General features: G+C 39.0%; 2 protein-coding genes and 1 long non-coding RNA gene across 5 annotated transcripts in view; 1 reads left to right on the forward strand and 2 right to left on the reverse strand.

Moving 5' to 3' along the window:
• On the reverse strand, positions 1-4666 carry ankrd33ab (ankyrin repeat domain 33Ab). The gene is made up of 4 exons (XM_079342552.1): positions 3452-4666; positions 3180-3309; positions 2942-3082; positions 1-916 (listed from the first exon to the last, which is right to left on the reverse strand). Exons 1-4 carry the CDS (start codon positions 3710-3712, stop codon positions 57-59), a joined length of 1392 nt encoding a protein of 463 aa, XP_079198678.1. The 5' UTR covers positions 3713-4666; the 3' UTR covers positions 1-56.
• The window catches only part of arhgef25b (Rho guanine nucleotide exchange factor (GEF) 25b), a 27859-nt gene continuing 3990 nt past the window's right edge, over positions 348-24216 (forward strand). Inside the window, exons 1-13 of one of the 3 annotated variants that reach the window (XM_079342542.1) lie at positions 348-438; positions 522-667; positions 8306-8411; positions 12104-12227; positions 19038-19360; positions 19470-19565; positions 21259-21386; positions 21643-21709; positions 21907-22010; positions 22232-22301; positions 23135-23224; positions 23318-23410; positions 24131-24181. In XM_079342542.1, coding sequence (XP_079198668.1) covers positions 12134-12227; positions 19038-19360; positions 19470-19565; positions 21259-21386; positions 21643-21709; positions 21907-22010; positions 22232-22301; positions 23135-23224; positions 23318-23410; positions 24131-24181 — 1116 coding nt within the window. In that variant the 5' untranslated portion in view covers positions 348-438; positions 522-667; positions 8306-8411; positions 12104-12133. Of the gene's footprint in view, positions 443-521; positions 668-1009; positions 1105-8305; positions 8412-12103; positions 12228-19037; positions 19361-19469; positions 19566-21258; positions 21387-21642; positions 21710-21906; positions 22011-22231; positions 22302-23134; positions 23225-23317; positions 23411-24130; positions 24182-24216 lie in introns of those variants that run through there. The other 2 variants (XM_079342544.1, XM_079342543.1) reach the window with 2 other exon arrangements.
• LOC306823161 lies at positions 17032-19107 on the reverse strand. Its single transcript, XR_013778980.1, has 3 exons — positions 19025-19107; positions 17545-17614; positions 17032-17395 (listed from the first exon to the last, which is right to left on the reverse strand). It is a non-coding gene; the product is annotated as an uncharacterized lncRNA (long non-coding RNA).

The raw sequence follows: 24216 nt of genomic DNA on the forward strand, positions 1-24216 counted from the left end.
AATATTTCCAAGATCATTTTTACAGAGCAAATGGGTAATACAGCGAAATAGCCCTTTTAATTTTTGACCTTCTTCTTGTCTTTTTCCGCTTTCTCCTTTTTCTCCTTCTTCTCCTTCTTTTCCTTCTCCATCTTTTCTTGCTCAGCCTTCTTCTTCTCTTTCTTTTTTTCTTCCTTGATCTCCTTGTACTTCCACATGGGTGGTTCCAGGAAGCCTTTTTCCATTTTTTTCTTCTTCTTTTGTTTCTTTGGCGTTGCCTCTGTAGGCCTGCTGATGTTGATGTTGGGGATACATCCAGAAGGGAACACGCTGTTTCGTCTCGCCATACTGCGGGGAATGAACGTAGAAGCGACTTTCGTGGAAGCCAAAGAAATGATGCTGGCTCGCCTGTCAGGGTCAGCACAGCATGTTGCAGTGATGGACTCTGCAGATTGAATTGTGGGTATGATATGTGATACTGAACCATTACTGTGGCACACTGAGTTCTCTTCTAACTCCTTTTCTGGGTGTTTCTTCACCAGCTCTGGGACAGCCAGGCGCCTCTTCCCCACCTCAGGAGGGCTTGTAGGACAGAGGGGACGGCATCCAGTTGAAATCAAGGGACTGTGAACACTGGTGGTGATGCGCACCATGTGGTCCAGGCACCCGTTATCCTCAGGGTCACGAGGTAATCTGAATCCAAATGTGTTCTTTAACCGCTGAGTAATTTTTTCCCTGGCACTTTTCTCTGCTGTGGCCTTGGCTACCCGATCATTGAGCTCAGGCCACTCAGGGATGAAATTCTCACAGAACTGCTCAGCTTTGGGCCGCATTTTAAGGCGACGGAGACGATGCAGAGTCTCATAGCGACCAGTTTTTAGTGCCCAGTCCCGAGCACATTTTCCTTTTGTGGTGTCCACTGCATGTGTATCGGCCCCTGGGGAAAAAAGATATGAAAAGAATGAAGCATTTTGAAACAAATAGCCTTATTTATTCTCCTTTTTTTTTTTTTTTTTAAATCTATATTCAGATCTTGGGAGCTCTCATTTCCTATGTTGCCAGATAAAATGTGGATGGGAGTTGTGTCTTTAATGACCTTAAAGATAAATTCATTCCAGTTTATAGGTGAAGAACCCTCTATCTATGTCAACTTTAGTGTTCCAACATGCTATAACCCTGAAAATAAAAGGTAGATCTCAGGTAAATCTTTACACTGAGGTGTTTTCTGCTATGAAATGTTAAATCTTCCCCAAAAAGTAGTAGACTCTGATCCAGTGTTATTTAGGGTAGACAAATTCACTTTACGTGGTGATAAAAGCACAAGTATTGCCAAAACATTAAGAATGGTTATAGCCAGGATGTCATGGTTTGGTTTTTGTTCTGCATTTAATCCTGTTTTAGTTTTCATTATTTCCCTTGTGTTCTGTGTATCTATGTTCCTAGTGTGGTTTACTTTAGTCCTTAGTGTGTTTCCCTGTATCCTTGTGTCCTCCTATGTTGCCTGTTAGTTTATTTCCTGCCTTGTGTTTTAAGTCTAGTCTTTAGTGTTTCCTGTTTTATTTTGTAGATCTGGTTTTGGTGGTGGTGTCAGTGTCTGGTTTTGTACTTGTCCTCAGTGTTCTGGTCTTGTGTTCTTTGTTCCTTGTGTTTCCCGCCTTTGTGATTACCCTGATGTTCCTCACCTGTCTCGTTTGTCTCACCTGTGTCTGATTACCCCTTGTCTATTTAGTCTCTGTGTCTGCCTCAGTTTCTTGTTGGTTCATTGTATTGTCATTGTCTCGTGGTCTGTCGTCCTGGAATGTGTTTCATCTCCCTGCTCCCTGTGTTTTCTCCGTCGTGGTTTTTTGGATTTTGGTTTTTCTAAGTAAGTTTTTGTTTTGCTTTTTGTTAAATAAATCTTTAGTTATTCTGCATTTGGGTCCTCCTCTCCTGTTTCCTGCCTGCACGATCGTGACACAGGATCTGCAAACTTGTGATTTAAACCTGTGCTTTTACAACTATAGTAAAGGCAAAATGTCCCCAATGTATTTCATGAAGAGTGTCTTTGTGAGTAGATTCTGTTTGGTCAGATAGCTGCTATAAGGGCTTTATAATAAAACTAGTTTGAACAAACATTATATGCCAAATTTTATTGATTAATAAAATAAACAGTGGGCTGTCAATGAAAAAAATAAATAGTTGTAGCCTGACTGCAGTGTCACACAACAAATTATGACTGAGAGTAAGAAAACATTTGAAGTCTACAAATAGCTGTTTGCTAATCTACAGCCAGCCCTCCAAGACTAGTAAATCAGAGATTAGACAACTGGACGGCGTGTTAAGATGTGATAAAGTCCTCAGAATGATCCCTTGAACTGATCTGGCGTCTTCGTAACAGTCGCTCACCAACAAAGATAGCTGTCGTCAAATATGGATAAACCGTGTGCTCAGCTATTCTCGCCACTAGAGCTGTAACTACTCTTTACGAGCAGGGGCTCTGGTTAATGAGCTAATGTCAGTGTGTGGAAGAAAAGGCCTAATAATATAGAACAGTAACTCCTTTGTGAGGGCAACAGTGTGAGACGTGAGGATAAAGAAGCTACAGAGATGGGGTTTGCAAATTATATTCACCAATCGGATCTATTTTTTATGTCCACAGGAATGTGGTTTTTTTTGTGCGTTTAAAAATTGTTTTTTTTTTTTATAGGGGTTCAGTTGTATTTCTCCTATTTTTTGCCAGACACAATAATATGCAGTATCACATGGCTTCTTTAGACAACAACTTTGAAGCAATAGATAACTTATATTGATCTTGTGTCAAATAAACAATTTCAATTAAGCATGCACAAATCATACAATGTATATGCTGTAGGTTAAACTAAAAGAATCTTTCCAAATTTTAGTGGCGATACGCCACAAATTAAGAAAAACTGTCAATCTTGTTCTTGAGAGGTTTTATCTGTGACCCTGCTTTCATACGTACCAGCCATAACAAGGGCAGCCACCACGTCATTACGGCCTGTCATTGCAGCTTTGATGAGGGCTGTGAAACCTCTGCAGTCTCTTATTTCAGTGTCTATACCAGAGTAGTAGTTTAGGAGATACATAACTGTGTTTACATGACCTGGAGGGAAAAACAAAACAGAATTTAGAGACGATCATCTTTTTTTTTTTTCTTTTTTCTTTTTTTTAACATTTGTAAACTAGTAGCTCTGACTTACCTGCCTGTGATGCAATTATCAGAGCAGTGTTTCCTTCATTGTCCTGATGATTTACGTCAAGGAAGGGACAGCTATGGAGCCCATACACAATATCCACGTAACCTTTGCAACAAGCCAACATCAAGCCGTTCTGTTGATGAAGGGTCAACAGTGAGGATAAGTAACATTGGGAATGTTCTGACACCAACACACTTGAAGTTGTGCTGTTGTCGTGAATATGAGCACATCTCTGGTTATCCTCTTAATCAATACTTTATGAATGAGACTCTCACCCAGCTATTGATGTCCAGTTCCATGGCTTCTTCTTTTGTGACCCCTCTCTCCAGCACTTTGCGCAGAGAGACGGGATCATTGCGAGCGCATGCTTGATACAGAGTTGTTGCGACTGACCCGTTTGTGAACTCCGACTTGTAGTCAGGTAGCACCGAGTCGTCTGAGAGAATGCTGTCTGAATCGGACTCACTCCCTGACAGTGACAGGTCGTCTTCATCAGGGCCTGAGCCAAGGTTTGGGTCATGAGCTGCGGTTGCCATCTTCCAACTTGAGAACAGATGAGATGATACTGTGTTCTACATCTACAAGACAATCAAAATAGAAACAACTGAAGTTAGATAAAAAAATGATTATCATCACTAGCAACAAAGTCGTAATCAGCTCTAGAGATTGAACACTAAGAATGAATCTCTACTACCTGGAAAACTCTTTTTGATTAAACACATTGCGAACTCAATATCATCTTCTCATTTTATGCGCCTCGTCATGCTGTAGATATCGAACTTCAGATGTGGCTATTTGAAAGGCCAAAAGTTTGTCATGTTGACCTGGGGTAACATGACTTTGTCTGTCAGGGATTATGAGTGTTTTATCTGAGTGTCATAGAGGGGGTGTGGCTGTTTGGGCTCAGTGTGCCTTTACTGTTGAGTAACTGGATCAGTCCTTGAAAGCCCCGCTGAACATACAGCATGAGCTAAATGTGGAACAATCCACCCCAGAATAAACTCAGCTGCACGTGGGCCTGCTAAGCTCATGTTTTGGCCCTCGTACTGCTGTCTAAAGCAAATATGACGAAACTAATAACTACTAATATTTCACTGAGTCGTATAGTAGCATGTATGTAATCACATGACCATTTAACAGGTATTTAGGTGAAACACACGTTCCCTTTTATGAGATCTTTATACAAGAAGGCACCTCTTACATTAAGAAATGAACACGCGTCCAATCATAAATGTTCATTCTGATGAAACCGAAATATAGAAGTGGATATTCTCAGAAGAAGTGCAGTGTTCACCATCGTTCATTATTATACTGTAAACTTTACGTTGACTTCAATCAAATTCACTTATACAGATATATAAACACAGTGGAAATTAACTTACCAATAAGGGCATCAAATTAGCTGTAAATGTAGATGTATCCACGTGTTGGAATGTTCATGTCCGACCTCAGTGACTTCTTCTTGTTGACTTCTGACTTCCTCCAACACTTCTTCTGTGTTTTATCAGAGCAGCTGACAAGTCACCCATTTCCATGCCTCATAATGTAGTGATGACATAAAATGGAGAGGAGGAGTCTTCACCGAGTCTTCTAAGAGACTCAGTGTGTTCAGCTCCTGTTCTCAGCTCATCCCACTTACAACAGCTTCATAAAGAGGATTACATCCTTCTACAGGCCCTTTCACCCGACAGGACAACAGGAGTTTAGTCCACGCTACCTTCTCATTATATCACTTTTAAGTGGCTGGTCGTATGCTACTTTTCTTTTTGTTTCTTAAATCACATTTGTGATGTATTTTTTCTGCTTGTTTAATCATTTTTGCAACTGTTACAGTAACATGTGAAAAATCGATCAGATCACAAACAGGAAATCTTGAAGAAAAAAAAAGCACTTAGGAAGGCTAACACGGACCTGTCATCTTACAACTACACCTGGTCTTCTGTCAGATATGAATATATATATGCCAAATATTTTCTTTGTAAACCATGAATAAGTCATTAATCCAATTGTAAATGTCAAATAGTTAACCTTAAGCTGCTTACGCCAGAGGAATCTAATTAATTGTTAAGACTGACAAACGATTGAATCCCATCAGATGTGACCAAAGTGCATTGAACAGATGGGATGGATTCCAGACTCCAAAGTTTAACCTGCAACATAACCCATTTTATAGAAAAGCAGCAGCACAGGCTGATTCAGATATTTGTACTGATCAAAGAACATTCACATGTTTTTCAAGTATTAGAAGAACGTCAAAACCAACAAAATACAAATACAAAAGGATATGTGGCAGTTGTAAGGTGGGGTTTCTGTATCTGAGTTGAATGAAGGAAGAGGACATTGTCAAACTGACTTGAGATTCATCTTAGAGTTATTTAGCCATGGTCAAATAAAATGAGTACATCACATGCTTGATGACCAGAACCTTGCAGTTACTGGCATGCTGCTCAGAATCTCACATGCTGGTGAACCAGGACTCTGCAGACACTGGCCAAAGTATTCTTCTTCACAGTGTTCCTTATATTCTGACATAAAGAGCCCATAAATACTTCACTCTGTATAAGGCATGAAGAACTCATCTCCTTGACCCAAAAGTCAAACATCTACGTTAAGCAAAATCTCTCAGACAACAACAGACACTTGGCACTGGATGAAAAATAACTCTGCTGCTACTGTAATAAGATCTCTTACACATGTATGTAGTACATCTTCACAAACCTTAAAGAATTACTCTCACATGGTTGACACAAGTAAAAGCTATATCCACAAATTTATCAAGATGAATGAATCCATAAAAATATGTACAATCAGCAGTATAAACTGGTTTACTCAATAGTCATAGCAAAGTTTTCATGGCCTTTCTGGGGCTGTTTTGAGAGTTTTCAACTTCTGTTTCTCTGTCTGAATTTAGCCTATGGGACCTGTGGGATGTGACCGGACTTGTCCAGACAGATTGACCCCTCAGCTTATCCAAAAAGAGCCTGAGGTAAAGTTCCACAGCAATTAGACAGCTGTCCCCACTGCCCAGAGGAGAAAAAACTGGTGCAAAGCATAGGTTGCCCAAACTTCCCCTAGACATCAGTCAAAGACTCACGCAGGACCAGCAGTGGATGCTATTTTAAACGGAGAAACATGAGAGTGAATTTTTAGGATATCAGGTGATGAAAAAGTATCACCAAATTTGGACAAACTCAAGTGGAAGAGATTCAAAATGAAGGCGTTGACCAAAGTGCATGGGAGGACTGAACAACTTCTGGGATGCAGGGTTGAGAAAGTGAGTGTCTCAGTCCATGAAGCCAACAATTTGAGAAATAACTAAAGTCAATGCTGAAAACATGCATGGATCAATTCTGAACATCTGCTAACACGTACACATGTCTCGGAGTAGTGTGAATTAGAAAAGAGTAAAGTGTTTAACAACTTTAATGAGGAGTATATGAGAGTATTGGATGACTGCTTCAACTCCTGTTTACATTTGTTTGTGTCTGATAAGCTTAACCTTGCTATAGTGAAGTTCTTCTCTTGTTGAGGTTTAATAATATTGTCAATTTATATATATATATATATATGTATTATATATTATAAAAAATACAATATTTGTATTCCATAATATCTGTTTAAAAGTGCCAGTGCTCATTCTATTTTCTGATTATCATGTCAAATAGAATAAAAGATCTAATTCATTATTACTGTGAGTTTAAGCATCTGAATGGAAAGAAGATGTATACTTGTGTTTATTGAGCTTGTGTTTTGACAAAAAAGGTGTGGCTGTTTACATGGGTTTGCGTTTTACACAGCTATGTTCACAGTCTGGCTTTAAACTTCGCACTCCATCAAGCTTGATAAACAGCCAAACCAGTCTATCATGAGGGTTTTCAGTTTGCTTTCACCTGTTTACCCTGCAGTCAACATAAAAACAAACCCTTGAAAAACTAGGATTCAAAGTTGTCCTATACACTCCAGTCATCAGTCAAGTCCTCTCAGAGAAATTCCTCAGATAAGATAAGACACCGCTTAAGCTAAATCATGAAACACGGGACATGATGGAAACCTGTCCATTGTGCCAATGGGTGGTAATACACAAGAGGTTTACCTTGATGTTTTGAGTACCTTTGAATCAGGGTTTTTTTCAGCCTTTCAACACTAAAAGAGGGGAGACAGATCATCCAAGCAAACATAGTCAAGTCAAATCAAGTTTATATAGCACATTTACAACGGCTTCAGCAGACCAAAGTGCTTTACAGGCACACAAACAGATCCTGTTTGTGTGTCCAGCCCAGCACAGTTTAGCAGATGGCTGTTCCGTCATGAGCCCGGGTCTGCTGAAGATTTCTGCCTGTTAAAAGGAAGTTTTTTCTTGCCACGCTGTGACGGATTAAGCTGGGCTCTTGTAATATAGCCATAAGTAAGGTCCTTTACCTGCTTTTGTAAACGTAACGATGAGCATGGTCTTGTTACCTGCTCTTTCGTTAATGTTAACAGACAAACAGTAAGGTCCTTTACCTGCTTTTGTAAAGTGTCTCGAGATAACACCTGTTATGAATTGACGCTATATAAATAAAGATTGATTGATTGATTGATTGAGATCCTGTACTTAGACTGAAAATAGTCAGGGACTCAAATTGTCAAAAGGGTAAGAAACAACCATTCTTATAAGTAAAGTAAGTCATGGACTTTTACCCACATAGAAAAGAGTCAGGGACTCATAAGAATCATGAACCATGGGACACATCATCAGTAGTGTACCTTTGAGTCCCAGGGTGTTTCGGCCTTATAACACTAGACACCCTCATCAAAGGTGGCCAGCTACAGAGTGATCAAACCTACGCTTGTGTCCCATGCCCAATCATGAGAATTGAATCTGAAATAAGAAAGAAAGAGGAGTTCTGAGAGAGAGAGTTGGAATAGAGTGGGTAAGAGGTGTACTTGAGCCAGTTACAGACGATCACCCATTTCCATGCCTCATAATCACACATAGACACTTACATTTAAATGACTGGACTCGTTTGATCCATGTTTGTTTTTTTTTTTAAAAAGGCAGACAAGTGTTTTTGTTTTCTTCTTTGAACATGTTTGAAATGTATCTTTTGTCATTTCACACTCTCTTCAATGTCTGTTTCACTTGTAAGATTTCAGATCCAGGTCAGGAGAAACTGCTGACAGATGAACACAATAAAGACGAGCAGACACAGCTCGTGTGTGCCAGGAAGTCCAGTGTGGCTGTAGGATGCAAAGGTAACACAGCATGTTGCTCTCCTTCACTCTTAACGTCAGTGAATTCAGAGAAATCCAGTTTTTATCTGAAGAGCGTCCATCACATCACTGAGTAACGTGTTTGTCTGCGACAAAAAACATATAGTGTCAACGTAATATGTCACAACACTGATTAAAACATACTCTTCCTTATCCTGATGTTTAAGTGTTGGCTAATAAGTTGGTTGCTCGCTTGCATACACATGCATGTACATATAATAATCCATCATTGCAGAGCAATCAGTGCTTTTGAGCTCACAGGGATCATCATGTCAGAGTTTTTAAAAGCTTAACTCCAGGGAAAGAGAGGGAGAGCATTGTGATATTTTTATAACTGTAATCTGTCCTCTCTGGATTGAGATTCCAGCGTTGTGTTTGTCAAACTGTGACGTGAGTGTGTGCTTATCTATCTGTGTGTCTGTGTGTGTGTGCGGTGTAATGTAGGTGAGTCACGTTCAAACAGCAGCCCTTTTCCTTTTTTTTTGACATCTTCTTCTTCTTCACAGAATTCATCATGTTAGGGTCCGTAAGAGTTTACGCATAAATCTCCTTGAATCACAGTACTGGCTGACACGAGCCTGGACAGCTGTGCTTAGAAGATCATCTAGTCATGAATGCTTAATCTTAGCTTTGAGATTAAATCGGCCTGCCTTCATCCTGCCAGCTCAGTTTGCTGTATGTGTGTGTGTTTGTGTGTGTGTGTGTGTGTGTGTGTGTGTGTGTGTGTGTGTGTGTGTGTGTTTGTGTGTGTGTGTGTGTGTGTGTGTGTGTGTGTGTGTGTGTGTGTGTATGTGTCTGTGTGTTTTATATTTCCAAGTTGTCTATTCCACAGCAGAGGAAATTCTTTAGAAGTTGTTATGACAAAGGAACCCAGGCAGCTGCAAAACTGATCAGAGAAAAGGTGACGTGACAGATGAGCTTTGTTTGAAAAGGCCGTTAAAACCAGTCAAACAACTACATCCCCACAGACCCCATCTCTTAAAATGCCATCATAAATTTACATCATGTCGGTCCCTGTAGTTCCTTTTTACATTTATGAAAGCTGTAGCAGGACTGTTTTGATGATAAAAAAGAATGCATAATTAAGGGTGTGCTGGCTTTAAGTGACATGTAGGTGCTGCTAGTTGTCTGCTAGGTCTCACCTCAGCTAATTTCAGCTGCTGACGTATCCTTGGTTTTCAGTGGTGTTGAGACTAAGGAGAAATGAATGGCTTTACTAGATAATTTACATGACTTGCTCTAAAGAGCAATTGATAATTACTAAAATATTTTATATTAAGTTTAAATGAATATGATTTGATGTGTACGTAAGCTCTCAGCACCTGCACCATAATTAGCTTATTAGCTTGTCCCTGAGTTTGAGGACAGTTTATGGGATTTAGAATTGTTGTTGGTTTCCCCAAAGAGAACAATTAAAAGAAGATGGGATTGATTTGACGTTTTCCAAATAGTTTTTTTCCACCTCTTGCTAGCTTGCTAGCATTGAGTTTTATATGCTCTATTAATAAAAATACAGAAGTTAGCTACTATCAATCTATCTGATCAATTGCTAAAAATAAGAGCCTTGTGAAAAGACTTTAACACCTTGATAAACATTTGCAAATGAGTACACTGAAAACGGTGCCTTCAATCTGCATACCTTCTAATTTACAGCAGGGGGCACTGCAATGATTGCAAAAAAAGAGTTCTGATTGAAACCAAGTGAGAAAATTGACCTGATTTCTCAGTCAATGTTTTTCCTCACTAAACATTATCCAAATACATTATGGTCTCAATCACTAGTTTCATTATTCATCATTTTTACGTCCTTCTCCAATTTGAGTAAAAAGAGAGTAAAGCAAGGGATGTGTTGGGGCGGTGCTACCTGTGATTGACAGGCCAATCCCAAAACTATTAACCAGCACAGCAGTGCTTCTCAAATGTAATGTCCGAATATGGTCACATCTGGCTCCGGAAAAAAATAAGAAGGTGACCGTCATCATGTCAAACTCAAGCTCCTAACAGTCAATATGCACACTTACTTCATTCAGTCTATGCTTGCACCTATCCATCTGTCTGCTTTAGACCTATTTAATCAATACAGTAGTTATGTGTAGTCACAGCGTACACAGTTGGCACATAGGTAAACGAGGTAAATGAGTAAACGCGTAAGGGGAAAAAGGAGAAGCAGACGTACCAGTGAATGAGGCAGTTTGTTGAGAGCGTCAATAGCTGAGAAAACAAAGCTCATACATTTTCTTGTTATGTGTTTGCACATGTGCAGCTGCTTGGGAATTGCTTCTGGTACTGTAGTTCATAAACTCACTCAGTTACATTTTACTTAAATATTTCACGTTTTTGATTATCTTGGTGTATGTATGTGGAGAAGAAGGACAAACGAAAGTCCGTCGGAGAGATCCGTCTTTGTTTAAACAAGACGTAAAGCAGTTCAGACACTATATTTTGGAACACTATTGCTTATAGCTACAATCCAAACATGCTCATTTTTAACAGGTAAATAGTTGACTTTTATCCCATAATATTTGTTTCATTCATTAATTTTATTTTGTTAATTTTTAATTGTTGGTATGTATCATAGAGGGGCTTATAGGACTATAGAAAAAGATAACATTTTAATCAATCAGTGGCTGGTTGGTGGAAACGCTTACCAACAGCTGAAAACGACGTAAACGACGATGCAACTTTCCCATCTCTCTCTCTCTTAATAAATAAATAAATAAGCTGTCCCAGAGAGCACCCCAGGCCTGGAGCACTGAGGTTGCATTTGCAGTGTTAATCTACTTGCAGTTGTTTTCTGAATATATGTACTGTATTTATGTGTTTGACTCGTTTAATGTATGTATTTGCAGCACTTTTGATGTTAATGAATTTGTTTCTTCTCTTTGCTTTTGTATGTGAAACGTCTTTCTCAATGTACTGTACATCGTGTCTGCTGTTGCAGAGCCTTTGCACCTAATAACCGCCGTAAATGAGCCCTACTATTCAATACATTTTCATTATCAAAAATGATGTTCAATGAAAAAAATGTCACCTGCAACAATTCACCCACAGAAGATAAAAACTACAAATTCAATCTCCATTTAAAACTTGTCTGGACAGAACGCTCAAAAAACCCAAATGTCTACTTCATGTTGATGCTTATGAAATACAGAGAGGATTACCTCAGTTATATATTCTCTGGGAGCCATGAGTATCAGTATTAAAATTGCGTGCTCCCATAGACATAAAGGCAGCACTGCGAAGAGAAACTGATGAGGGAGTTATAACGCGAGAGAGGGTAAAGGAAGCAGGAGGTGAGGGAAGAGAAATGATTGGAGGGAGGGAAACAGATGCTAGCACAGCAGTGCAGTCTGAAAGCTCCCACCCCCTTCATCGTCACAGCCCCTCCCATTGCCTGCCTCTCTGTTGCTCCCTCACTCACTTTTGGTCACTCTCATAATCTTTGCCCACTATCTGACCACACAGAGAGGCAGCAGAGTGAAGCAGAGCACAATCTCTCTGTATTTCCTGCTATTATTCTTCAAATCATGGGATAGGAGCAGCTTTCCTTTTTTTCGTCTCTGGAGTTTCTATTCAGATTTGGAAATGACTGTGGATCCCCTTTTGGAGTTACAACAGGATTAGTTCATGTGCTTCTGTGCATGTCTGTCAAGCATGATGCTTCTTTCTGTTAGTCTTCAGTCTGGCTGCAGGAGTGGATCATTATGAGAGGGGGTCACCACCAGCGAGGATGTGGTTGTCCACACCTGTTCAGGAAACTGCTCAGTAAATGTGGCTGCTGCTTTGTCCGAGTTAGAGGTATGTAACTCTGTTCAGCTGGGCATTCACTACAGTTCTTCCCTTATATGTTGACTTTTTACAGACAATAAAGCTTTCTTTATCCATTCAAATGACAGTGTTCTTATCTATGCTTGTTCAAGTGAGAGGGCAGCATCTTCACATATCCTATTGATTATGCAGTTTGGATAAATCGATCCTCTTTTGCAAAAACTTCTGTCTGCAAGACTAATAGCACATTCTCATTTGAAATTTCCTGGGTAAGTCAGAAGATGTGAGACTACACCTACTCAGGGCATCAAACAAGTTACCCGTGGATGTTTAAGCATTGGAGACAATTTTGAAAAATTACAGAGGAGATACCTTATATCATCGGTGGTAGTGATGACAGTCCAGGACTAAAATGTTTGCTGCTGTTTTTGTTTGCATTTTTGCACTGTGAGCACCTATATTTTTTTTACCATTCATGTCTTAATCAAGAGACTATTTTGCATATATCTCAGTCTGTGGACATTTTGTGGCTTCCTGCATTGGTGTGCAGGTATCTCCTCTGCAATATTCCATGGGCACAGGCTCATAGAGGCGTCCTAATGTTTACCCTGGCAAGTCAAATTTGCATTCATTTATTGCTTGGTAAATTGTTGTATAAGACAAAGGTGAACATACAGAAATAAATAAAAAAAATAATGATAATAATAAATAACAGAAGAAAAAAACAGACAGAAAATGAATAATAATTACAAACAGTGGAAAGTATAATTCAGAAGAAAATAAAAAATAATAACATTTGGACAATAAGCTATTTTAACTTACGTGTCCACAAAGGAGTGGGAAGAAGTTAAACTTATTGAATCCCACCCCCTCTCCATCTATTAAGCTATCATGTAATATAATATGGGCCAACACCTTACCAGGAATAAAGGCTTACTAAACTACACCTAGTCAACAGCTCTTTTGTCCTTGCTGTGATTGGTTAATCTTTGAGAGCTCTAACTTTTGCTTTATATATGTAGTTTTTTTGCTTGCCAAATGGAAAAAGAGCTAGCGCTGATTAGATATGTATGTCTGACTCATAAGCTGTGAAAAAAACAGACTTAACCACCTTAATGCCATACATTTTGGGGTAGACTTTTTTTGAAGCTTTGGGTTTCGTCATTGCGGATGTCGTTCTCTTGTTTTCTAGAGCGAGAAGTGGTAATCTTTAATAAGAGTTTGGAGCTGAAAAGGATGGCAAACTATCAACGTTTTATATTGTATGCGTGACAACTAATTCATGAGCTGGCTTTTTTTTATCGGTCATAGCCACCAAATGAGATGTTATCTCAGGGAAGTTAAGAGAAGAGTCGGAGATGGGACCACTCTGCTCAGTCGCACAGATTTTGAGTCAGAGTGGCGGATCAGCAGCTTGAACAGAAAAACTGAAAATACTCAACTCATTACACTGAACTACATACAAACATTTCAATCATGTCTCACAGAAGGACAGACATGATTGAAATGTAAAGAAATAGATTAAAACAAAAGTTAAGATATTCAAAAAGTAAAGGTTGTCATAAGGACTGCTATCATCTCTTTAGGGAAGAACAGCAACTAAAACCAATATATGTGTATGAAAAAACAGAATTTCTCTGAATGGAAAGCACAGCTGCAAATTATTTCCAAAATATTGATAATATAATGTATTCAAAATAAACTGGAGCACAGAAGTCCTGAAAGTTTTGTTACCACAAAAAACAATGAATTGCTTCATGTATGAATGGTGCACTTCATACATGAAACTTACATTGCCATGCCTTATGTTCGAACCCCTAGAAAGTCAAATTATTTTCTCCAAAAGGCACCAACATGACAAAACTGCAGAGTTAATGTTTCAGTTAATGTCTTTATAGCAGACAGCTAGTAGTCCACACCTAGCTCAGCCCCTGTGCAGTTTTTAAGGATGGAAATGTACCTCAAGATTAATTTGTACCCGGCTGCCAGGAATTGTAGTGTTTGGCACTTCTGTGTAGGCTTATCTTTTAATGCCAGAGGTTATCCCGTGGTCTCATTGAAATACCTAAGGAGGGAGCAATAATTACTTTATTTGATGATGAATAATTTATACCACTTGCCACAATAGCATCACCGGTAAGTATAACACATTTATCTCTCTGTCCTTGCATAGTGCGAGACCATTTTCTGGTTTTTTATTCATACCACTGCTGTTTAGTGAAGAAGTATTTAAGAGGCAGCATGTAAAAACTGATTTTCTTAATCTCTGTCCCTGCAATACTGTGTGTCCAAGCTTGAAAGGCAGCTGTATACACACACACACACACACACACACACACACACACACACACACACACTGCATAAGCATAAACACAAACACATCCCATTACTGCCCCGACCCTCAAATCCTCTGTTGTTCCACTTGCTCAGGGAGTGATTACTGAATAGCTGTTTTTGGAGCTGCACTGCTCTGCAGACTCTGCTAAAAAACAAATCTAAAGGACGAATCTTTGTTGTGTTGAGATGCCTTGTTGAGTGTTGAGATGCCTTGCTCTCTTAATTTAGTTCGATAATCTTAGAGAAACGTCATTGACATTTTCTCTTTTCTAAACCTGCCAGTGTGATGGGATGTGTGAGCTATTTTCTTCCTTCCTGAAAACTCTTGTTCCTGTTTGTGAGTGGCAACACAAAGGGCACAAGTTATTTACCTTTTTGGACGTTCAGTGTCCCCAGAGCTTAAAGTTATGAATTGACGCTTGGTTCATGTTTGTTTTGGTGTGCAAACTCTAATCAGGAAGCTGAGGTTTATTTGTTTGTTCATTTTTTAATTCAGAGCTGACGTCATAATGATGATGGTTGCAGGATTGTATCCACAAACTAAACTGTAACTGTAAACTGGACTGCATGACAGTCTAGTATTGAAACATTGACAATAAATGCGTGTTTTCAAGTTAGACTAACTAAGCACAACATTTGAAGTATACTTAAGAGCACCCACTTAAGTGCTATAATCACTTCCAGGATCCAATGACTACCTGTTTGTGAAAGTGTTTTAATCATCAGAACACATCAGAAATATATAATTATCATAGTTTGAAACTACTGTGAGCATCTTTCACTTTTGTTCTGTGATATGCAAATGTATACATTGTCGCCAACCCTCGTCTGGACAAAAACCAGAGAAAATGTATTTAAATTAAAGCAAATTTAGCTCTGAATCTGTTTGATTCGTGAAACACAACGTTTGGCAAAATATTTACTTCTTGAGGGGATAATATGTAACTGTTGCACTCACAGCTAGTGGATAACATCAACATTTTCAACTTTTATTCCGACTTCTCGGGCTGTTTCTCCGTCTTCGTAAATATATAGACATATTGGTGCTGCTTTTTATTTATTTTTTACTTGGGGATTTGTTACCAACTAACGTCAGTGAAAAGAACTGTGAAATTGGTGTTAGGTAAAAGAAAGTAATAGTCTGAAGAAAACTTAGTAATTTGTCTTGGTGTAATTATAAAGTCCAAGTAGATCATGTTGTGAAGGGATAACAGTCATCATCCGTTTATAGTGATTCTTTTTGATCACAGTTGACCAGTAAATACAAACGATCTTATAATAACCAAAACTAAGATGACGCCAACCACAGGGATGAAACATTCATGGATATCTGAACACAAAGGCAACATCAGTGATGTAATGTTTGTTCAAATGCCCGGTGTCTCGGAGTTTGAGATTAAGTACTTACTGAACTGTTTTGTTATGCAGCACTGGCAACTGGCCAGTGGCTATCAGGTAGCTTTAGCAGCACAGAGCCTAACACAGTTATAAAACAATGAATATGTATAAGATGGAGTGCTGATGTGGTTGGAGGCAATGTTGTTATTATAAGGCAGTGCAGGCTAATGACCTATAGATGTTTGCATCTTCTGGATTTGAATAATTGCAGAGGTGTCTGTGTTGAGGTGTGAGGTTGGTGAAAAGGGGGATCAGCCGATCAAATCCTGGTTTAACCTTGAGCTCCACTCTGCATTTTTACACGTTACCAACCGCTTGACAAAGAGCTTTTAATGCAAATGTTTCTATCATGTTTTAATCATATTAATCTGTCAGAGGAACTGTGCACCATCAAGGTTAGGAGAGAGCAGATGCAGATGACATAAAAGGGACTGTTCTGGCAATTTTCCCACAGGAAGTGAAGCAGACTGCCTGGATGATTTAATCAATCAGCATGCACAGAATTACAAGCACCAACAGTATTAATATCCCATAATACAGACTAATAAATGTCAGGCATGTGACGGTTATATTTTAGACGCATTTAGACTTGTTGAGGTGTCATCATATTGTTTGAAGCCATTGATGACCATGACCATTTATGGGGTTTAACAGGCTATGGTTTAATTAACTTTCTCCAAGCCAGCTGTTCTTCAAAGACGAAGGAGAGAGGGAGAAAGGGAGCTGGATAAGCATTTGTTTACTTCTTACTTCTTCTTATGTAATATAAGTTCACTTTTAAAACACAAAAACAAGAAAAATGAGAAATATATCTTCTTACTGTATGCTTGGATTCATTTTCATCAATTATTATACATTTTAAATGTGGCTTTTCTACATTGTTGTGTTTATGAGGTTTTGGATGTAATGTATTTTGCTAAACTTACTGTACAGCACTTTGGTCCACCTTGGCTGTTATAAATGTGCTATATAAATAAAGTTGACTTGACTTGACTTGACATGTCTAAATGTTTAAGTTTAACTGTTTATTTTAAAAGTTAGTACAACTGCCCACTGTGATACAGAGGTGTACACAATATCTCTCACTAAAATTATATTGACTGTTTAAAGACCGCTACCTGGTTTTACTCATTAGAAGGACTTTCACTTCACTGTTAAGAAACCGAAAATGTTAAAAAAAACAATGAGGATTTTTTTTTTTTTAACAATATAGAAGTCATAGCCAATATTACAAAAATGAATATGACTGATACAAAGACCCTCCTTGAAAACACTTCTTTTGGAGGGACTGACCCTTTGACAAAGTTTTTGCCACCTGGGTAGATGTTTGGTCTAAGCCAACAAGGATGCAGGGATTATTCATCATTCTGAGAAATTGTAATGTGAGGAAGCATTCACAGCATGCATGCGAGCAGGAACTGCTGACACTCTCTGCAGGTCAGGACGGGGGTCCAGCTGTTACACTGTGGGAAAATGACACATTACATAAGTGTCTCAAACAAACATGAAGCTGTGTCTCTGAGCCGAGCTGCTGTTTTGGACGTCACAAATACTCATTAAGCACCATTAAGCGTCACTTTGTAGAATATGTTGATATACGTACACAACAAACCTGCAGCAAGGTACACTTGGAATATTTTGACAGATGGTGAGGTGGTGTTTGTTGTCCTGTAAGAGCTGACCTTGACGGATGAAAAAAAGGAGAGCAGATGGCTGTCTCTTCTCATCACGATCACAAACAGTGTCTGTGTGTGTGTGTGTGTGTGTGTGTGTGTGTGTGTGAGTGTGTGTGTGAGCATCTGCAGTCAATTGTAGCAGCTGAATGTGTTGATCTTGCATTGGTCTTATAATGGTAACATATTTGTTAATTGAATCTTAAAACTATTTCTGTGAACAATTCGGTATCTGTCAACAAACAAATGAAATCACTGCCATGATCATCTTTGTTTTTTTGATTAATTGTGATTTTCAGATTTACTGTAGGGAAGATTTCACTGCTCCCCATGAGATAAAAAGAGAAGTAAAATGGTCGAGGGAAAACAAAAGTATCTACTTATTTAGTGTGACTATAGTGTACTATCCTGGCAGTATCAGGCAGCTTTGGTACATGGCTGAACCAGATTTCCACTGGCTTCTTTAAAGCTTGTTATTATGATTACAGCTTACATAAATGTGCTGACAGGGGATAGTGGCTTTTGGAGAGAGTCCAAACCGACAAAAAGGGGCTCCTGACAGATTGTACTTTGCTATGATCAGCAGAAAAAAGTGAAATCTTAATGTTAGGGTGCTTGGTTAAAACAGTGCGGTTGAGGATTAGACTCCACAGTCAAGAGACCTAGAGTTGAAAATCAAATCCAGCTCTGGTGTTATGTGGTGTCAGCCCGAGTACTGGTTCAGGCCCAGGTGCAGAAACATGGGAGAGCATTAGGTGGCATCGGTTTCTATCCTCTGAATCCATCAAATTGTAGCAACACCAAACTAAACTGTTGTTACACATTTAGCAAAATGAACTAAATCTGAGTTACTAATTATTGACTCACATATACAAATTATTTAAAATCCAACTGATGCTTCATTCAAATTCTATTATATTTGACAAGGGGATTTTGCACATCTATTAGACAGTTACCAGCTGCTTATAAAAGGGTTCAAAGCGTGAATACAGTACTTTTAGTACACACTACAGAGCCTTTTGCTTTTCTAATGCTGATTTGTTAAACTGTTAATATGGCAAAAATGAAAAAGCACATCTGTCAATGTTTTGAACAGGCTGAGAGCTTAGGGATGATCCTTTTGGTTGAAATACATTTTCTTTATGTACAACAATTATGTGCACGCTGCAGTACGTAATTTCCAATTGAATATATGAGTCCGTCCTCATGAGAACAGATCTCTTTTGACGTTTATAATGATTTAGGATCGGTATGTACTTTACTAAAGTTACAGTTAAGGCTCAAGACAGGAAATTGCACAACATTTTTGTGCAGAAATCTGTCTGCATTATCTGACCTGAGAGGACGTAACCCCACAATTAGCTTCTGTATGTTAACCCAATCCTTTTTCCCCTCTGTCTCTCCTGCTCTCTTTCTTACTGTCTCTCTGCAGCCGAGTCGTACTCTGTGGCGTGCAGTGACGGCAGCATTCCTCCATCAGTGGGCTCTGTGCCCCACCAGGCCTCAGGCAGCTCCAGCCCCTGCTCACACTCCCCAACTGGAGGATCACGGCACCCTGTCAGCGCACTCAAGAAATGGCTCACCAATCCTGTCCGCAAGCTGAGCTTCGATGCAAGAGAAGGAATGGGAAAAGTGGAGAAGCAGATGTGCAGGTCAGACGGGAGGCAGCAACCATCGCTCCTTTCCCACAGTGAAGCTCAGCTGAGGCCTCTGGAGCCACGCCACAGCTACACCATCGTTCCCTGTGGAGACACAGTGAGACTCAAAGACAGACTTATGCAGTGCCCTTAATTTATCCCCCCTGCATTTAAAAATCACATCATAGTGAGCTTCTTCTTTTTGATATTATGTGTTTCTTGAACAGGTGTGGAGAAACAGGATGTGTTGTCCAGAAGCTCTCCAACTGCCCTGTCAGAGCCTCTTACCTAACCCCCCGCAAGAAACAGACATGCAGAGTGAGGTAACGTCGATTCTGTTGTATTCTATTATGTTCCATTCTGTTCCATTCTATTCTATTCTATTATGTTCTATTCTGTTCCATTCTATTCTATTATGTTCCATTCTGTTCCATTCTATTCTATTCTATTCTATTCTATTCTATTATGTTCTATTCTGTTCCATTCTATTCTATTCTGTTCTGTTCTGTTCTATTCTATTCTTTTCAGTGCCAGAGTGATACTCATTTTAAAGCCTGGAGTTTATTTTTTCTCTGACCAGTCCACTTAAGTTCATAACCTTTAACTGGAGATATACAAGTTTAGCCTCTCTGGTATATAAGTCTTAAAAAGTGTGATTTTCTTTGCAACTTATAGGACACATAGTTATGACTAACCATGTGATAAAAAAAAGAAAAAGAAATCTTGTTTTAAAGTTTTATAAGTCTTCCTTCCTTACAAATGTCTTATTAATAATATTTGAGTCAAGTCAGTTTAGTTTATATAACACTAAATCATTAACATTTGTCTTTTCACAACTGGTCTAGACTGCACTCTGTACAGTATAGTATTAGCACTGACTGATTTGTGCTCACTTTGGAGTTATGGACTCATGGCCTGTGTTTGGTAGTGCTTACGTTGTAACATACTTTATGCAAAGAACTTATTCGTACCATATGCACTACATTTGGCTATATAATACAACCTTATCTATTGACTTTATTCCTAAACATCTGCCTATTCTATTCACCTTGACTCACACCACCATGAGTGGGACAGTTCAGTTAAATGTGTGATAAATGCTTAATATAATATAATTGTAGATTACAACAGACTATTTGTTTAGTGAAAGAAATAATCATTTTAAAACAATCCCCCCCCTTTTTTTATTACTATTGATTTCTTCTCCTGAGTAATCTGTGTAATGAGCGGGATAATTGGAGTGTGCAGGCTGTTGTTGCTAAATGGAACTCTGACAGCGTGAGCAAAGCAGAGGGTTTGTTTTTTTCTTACATTAAGTTGAGACTTTTGTGTTCTGATATGTTGAGTTACAAAAGCAGCAACCATGGGTGAAGCCAGTGATGAAAAGCAAAAAAAACATTATTCCTCGAGTGTCCGCTTGAGGCTGGATGTCCCATTCACACCCTCAATATTAAAATGTCAGTTTTGAAATTAACACATTTACAGCCTGGTATAAAAAACAATTATTGTCTCAAAATTTCAGATCTTTATTGGCTAATGAATTTGCGAATTTTATGAATGATATGAGATATGCATAATTTGGGGCGTGTCGTATCTGATTGCAAGCAATCAAGTTGAGGCTGTTTGTCAGGAGGCTACAGCTCCAGTTCTTTGTAATGTCAACATTTCCAATGTGGTCTTTCAGTCCACACAGTCACTTAAGAAATAGATAACTGAACCAAAGATTCTACAAACACTTTTACAAATATTGTTATTGATCAAATTCTTTGATATCTGCTCTTGGTAATGAAGGGTTCACCATTTATATTTCACCAATTAAATGGCCCATTTTCACATGTTGCAGATCTTTTTGGGTGCATTCACAGCGCGAATTAATGCAAACACTCACAAAGTTTTTTCGATAAATGTACTCTGTTTTTTTAACTGCCAGACAGAGCAAGATGTCTTTTTTATCTCGTTTCAAAAAGTAAAAATGTTAATGAACTGAAGCTTTTACCTTCTTCTTTGTGTTTTCAGAGCCAAAAATCGAGTACCCTTAATCTCCATGGAGAAGACAGCTGCAAAGTGACTGAGGACTCGGCCAGCCAGTCGTCTGCCACAGTGTACAGCGAGGAGGAGATAAACATTGCCTTAGAGAAGAGCATGTAGGTTTTTTCATACACAAGAGAAGTGTGAGATTTTGTCAAATGCAAATGTTTGCTTTCTTGCAGAGTGATGGCAGACTCATTATTGTACGTTATACTATATACAGGCAGAATTTTAGCTTAGCTTAGCTTAGCATAAACCCCTGAAGTAAGGGGAAACAGCTCGCTATGTATTATTATTGGTTCACTCACCACTAGGCTACCTCCTCTCTTTTGATCTCTCGCTCACTCTGTCTCTGTTTTCCTCTCTCTACAGATATGTGCTGACAGAGCTGGTAGAGACAGAGAGGTTGTATGTGGAAGATCTTGGACTCATAGTGCAGGTGTGTCTCTGTGTTTTATTTATTAAACAATTAAATTTAAAGGAGACAAACTCTCAGATTCCTGTCATTAGTATTCTGCTACTTTCACAACGAAAATATATTTTTGACCCTCCTACTGCAAGTGCTGACTTGTTTGTGTGTGTGTGTGTGTATGTGTGTGTGTGTGTGTGTGTGCGTACGTTTGCGTGTGGTTATAGGGCTACATGGCCACCATGGCCAATCAGGGGGTTCCGGAGGACATGAAAGGAAAGGACAGGATTGTCTTTGGAAATATCCACCAGATTTATGACTGGCACAAGGAGTGAGTCAAAGCAGATCCTCTGTTTCTGAATTGAAACAGTCTCTGACAGTGTACAGTATTTTATTGAGCACTTTGTGTTTCATGATTGTTCAGCTTTTATCAATTCCTATGCGCTTGTGTTTCCTTCCTGTGTGTGTGTGTGTGTGTGTGTGTGTGTGTGTGTGTGTGTTTCTGGCTGCGTGACTGTTGCCTCCTGAACATCTCTGCTTCGTGTCACACAGTTATTTCCTGGGAGAGCTGGAGAAGTGTGTGGACAATCCAGACAGTCTGGCCCAGCTCTTCATCAAACACGTGAGTGCACAGATCAGTGAGTAACAAAGTTCTGATGAGAAGTTTCTTTTTTAAGGGTCTCTCTGTGGGTGTTTTAAAGTTCAGCTAAGGTTTGCAGCCATCACACAAATTAGAGCTCTGGCTGTGCGTAAAAGCGTTGGCCCCCTGCCATCCAGATGTGTCCTCACTTTCCTTCAGGTGCAGCTGAAGAATAAAGACTCATGTCATCACACGGGCTCGACTAAAAGGCTCTCAAAGATGTTTGAAAGATGCTGTACAGAGACCACAGTGTGTTTGAAAATGAGCTTGAATCACAGACCTTAGAGCTCTATAAAAAGTGTCCTCTAACTTGAGGTCTTTTATAAGTAAATGTAGTTATTTTACTCAATGTTTTTAATATCAGGGAACATTACGAAAAAAAAAAGAAAAGATAAGAATTCAGTACTTTTAATTGACACTTTACAAACCAGATTTAGTGTCTGGACTTGTTACAACAGATGCTTTTATTTTACTTTTGGAGAATCTTTCTGATTTATTACAGCTCTTATCAACACAGCTTCTCTATCTGCTTCCCTCCGTGTTGCCTAATTAAGAAACAGCAAATCAAACCATTCTTTTTTGCTCTGCTTTCTCAGCCACTGGAACTATTTAATGAGGCAAAATCCCTGCCCACAATATAACTAAACTCCCCCCGCCCCCAAACAAGCCCCTGAGAGTAATGGAAACAACCTGAGACCGAGTATCAAAAGAGCTCAAAAGCTTAATTCTTGCTCTTTCCAGTCCTTATGACACCAATATTTGTCATTGTTGTCACATGAGTCATTTTTCTTTCTCATCTGTCCTTGTATTTCCAGGAACGACGTCTTCACATGTATGTTGTTTACTGCCAGAATAAGCCCAAATCAGAGCACATTGTCTCTGAGTATATTGAGACCTTCTTTGAGGTTAGTAAACGTTTACACTACAGTCAGATTTAAGGAGCTCCGGAAACACTTTTTCCTGACAACACATATTCACTGCTTTTCTCCTCCTTCCAGGATCTCAGACAGCAGCTAGGTCACCGGCTGCAGCTCAATGATCTGCTCATCAAACCTGTTCAGAGAATAATGAAGTATCAGCTACTGCTAAAGGTTTGCTCTTTAACACTCCTCTACATGCCAGGCAGTGAGACAAGCCTTTATCAGTATGTCTTTCCTTACATCCTTACACCCGATCATATCTCAGGAACTCATGGGTTCAATATTTTCAAGTTTTGCTCAAAATTCACTTAATTCATTAAAATGATTAGAAGTGTGTTACAATAGGTTAAGGTAGTCAAAGGTCTACTTCACTGTGACATCATGTCCTGGAAATATGATTTCCTGACTAACTTAACTGTGAGATTATTGTGATAGTGACATTTCCCCTGAGGGGAATATTTTAAAACTAGGCACAAACATTCAGTTTCAGGTCAAGGATGAACTGATGAGGTTTTAGTGGGAAAAGATAAAGATCTCTTTAGCCTCATAATTGTTCTTGTTATACTGAAAATCCCAGCAATGTCTCATTGTCCTCTGTCATCAATTACCAAACAGATATGATATGCACTGTGAAGGAAACAAAGGAGAGAGAGAGGGGTTTCCCTGTTATCATATCATATCTCTCCTTTAAATAATATAATGTCTGCGGACTTATTCCATTTTGATTTGAGAAATCATTTCCTTTAAAAAATTCATTATCTATGTCATCAGCTCCGGCCACAATATTGCTGATGTATATTAATTACAAATGTAATCTTTTTTGGAGTCAAACTACTGCAGGCTCTCCTTTCCTAATGTCACTAAATCTCATAATAAAACGTTCAACTGCAGGACTTCCTGAAGCACTACAGCAAAGCAGGGCGGGATGTGGAGGAGCTGCAGGTAAGAGGTCATTAAAACAACAACATGCATTCAAC

Source organism: Symphodus melops (assembly GCF_947650265.1).
Source record: "Symphodus melops genome assembly, chromosome: 4".
Lineage (NCBI taxonomy): Eukaryota > Metazoa > Chordata > Actinopteri > Labriformes > Labridae > Symphodus > Symphodus melops.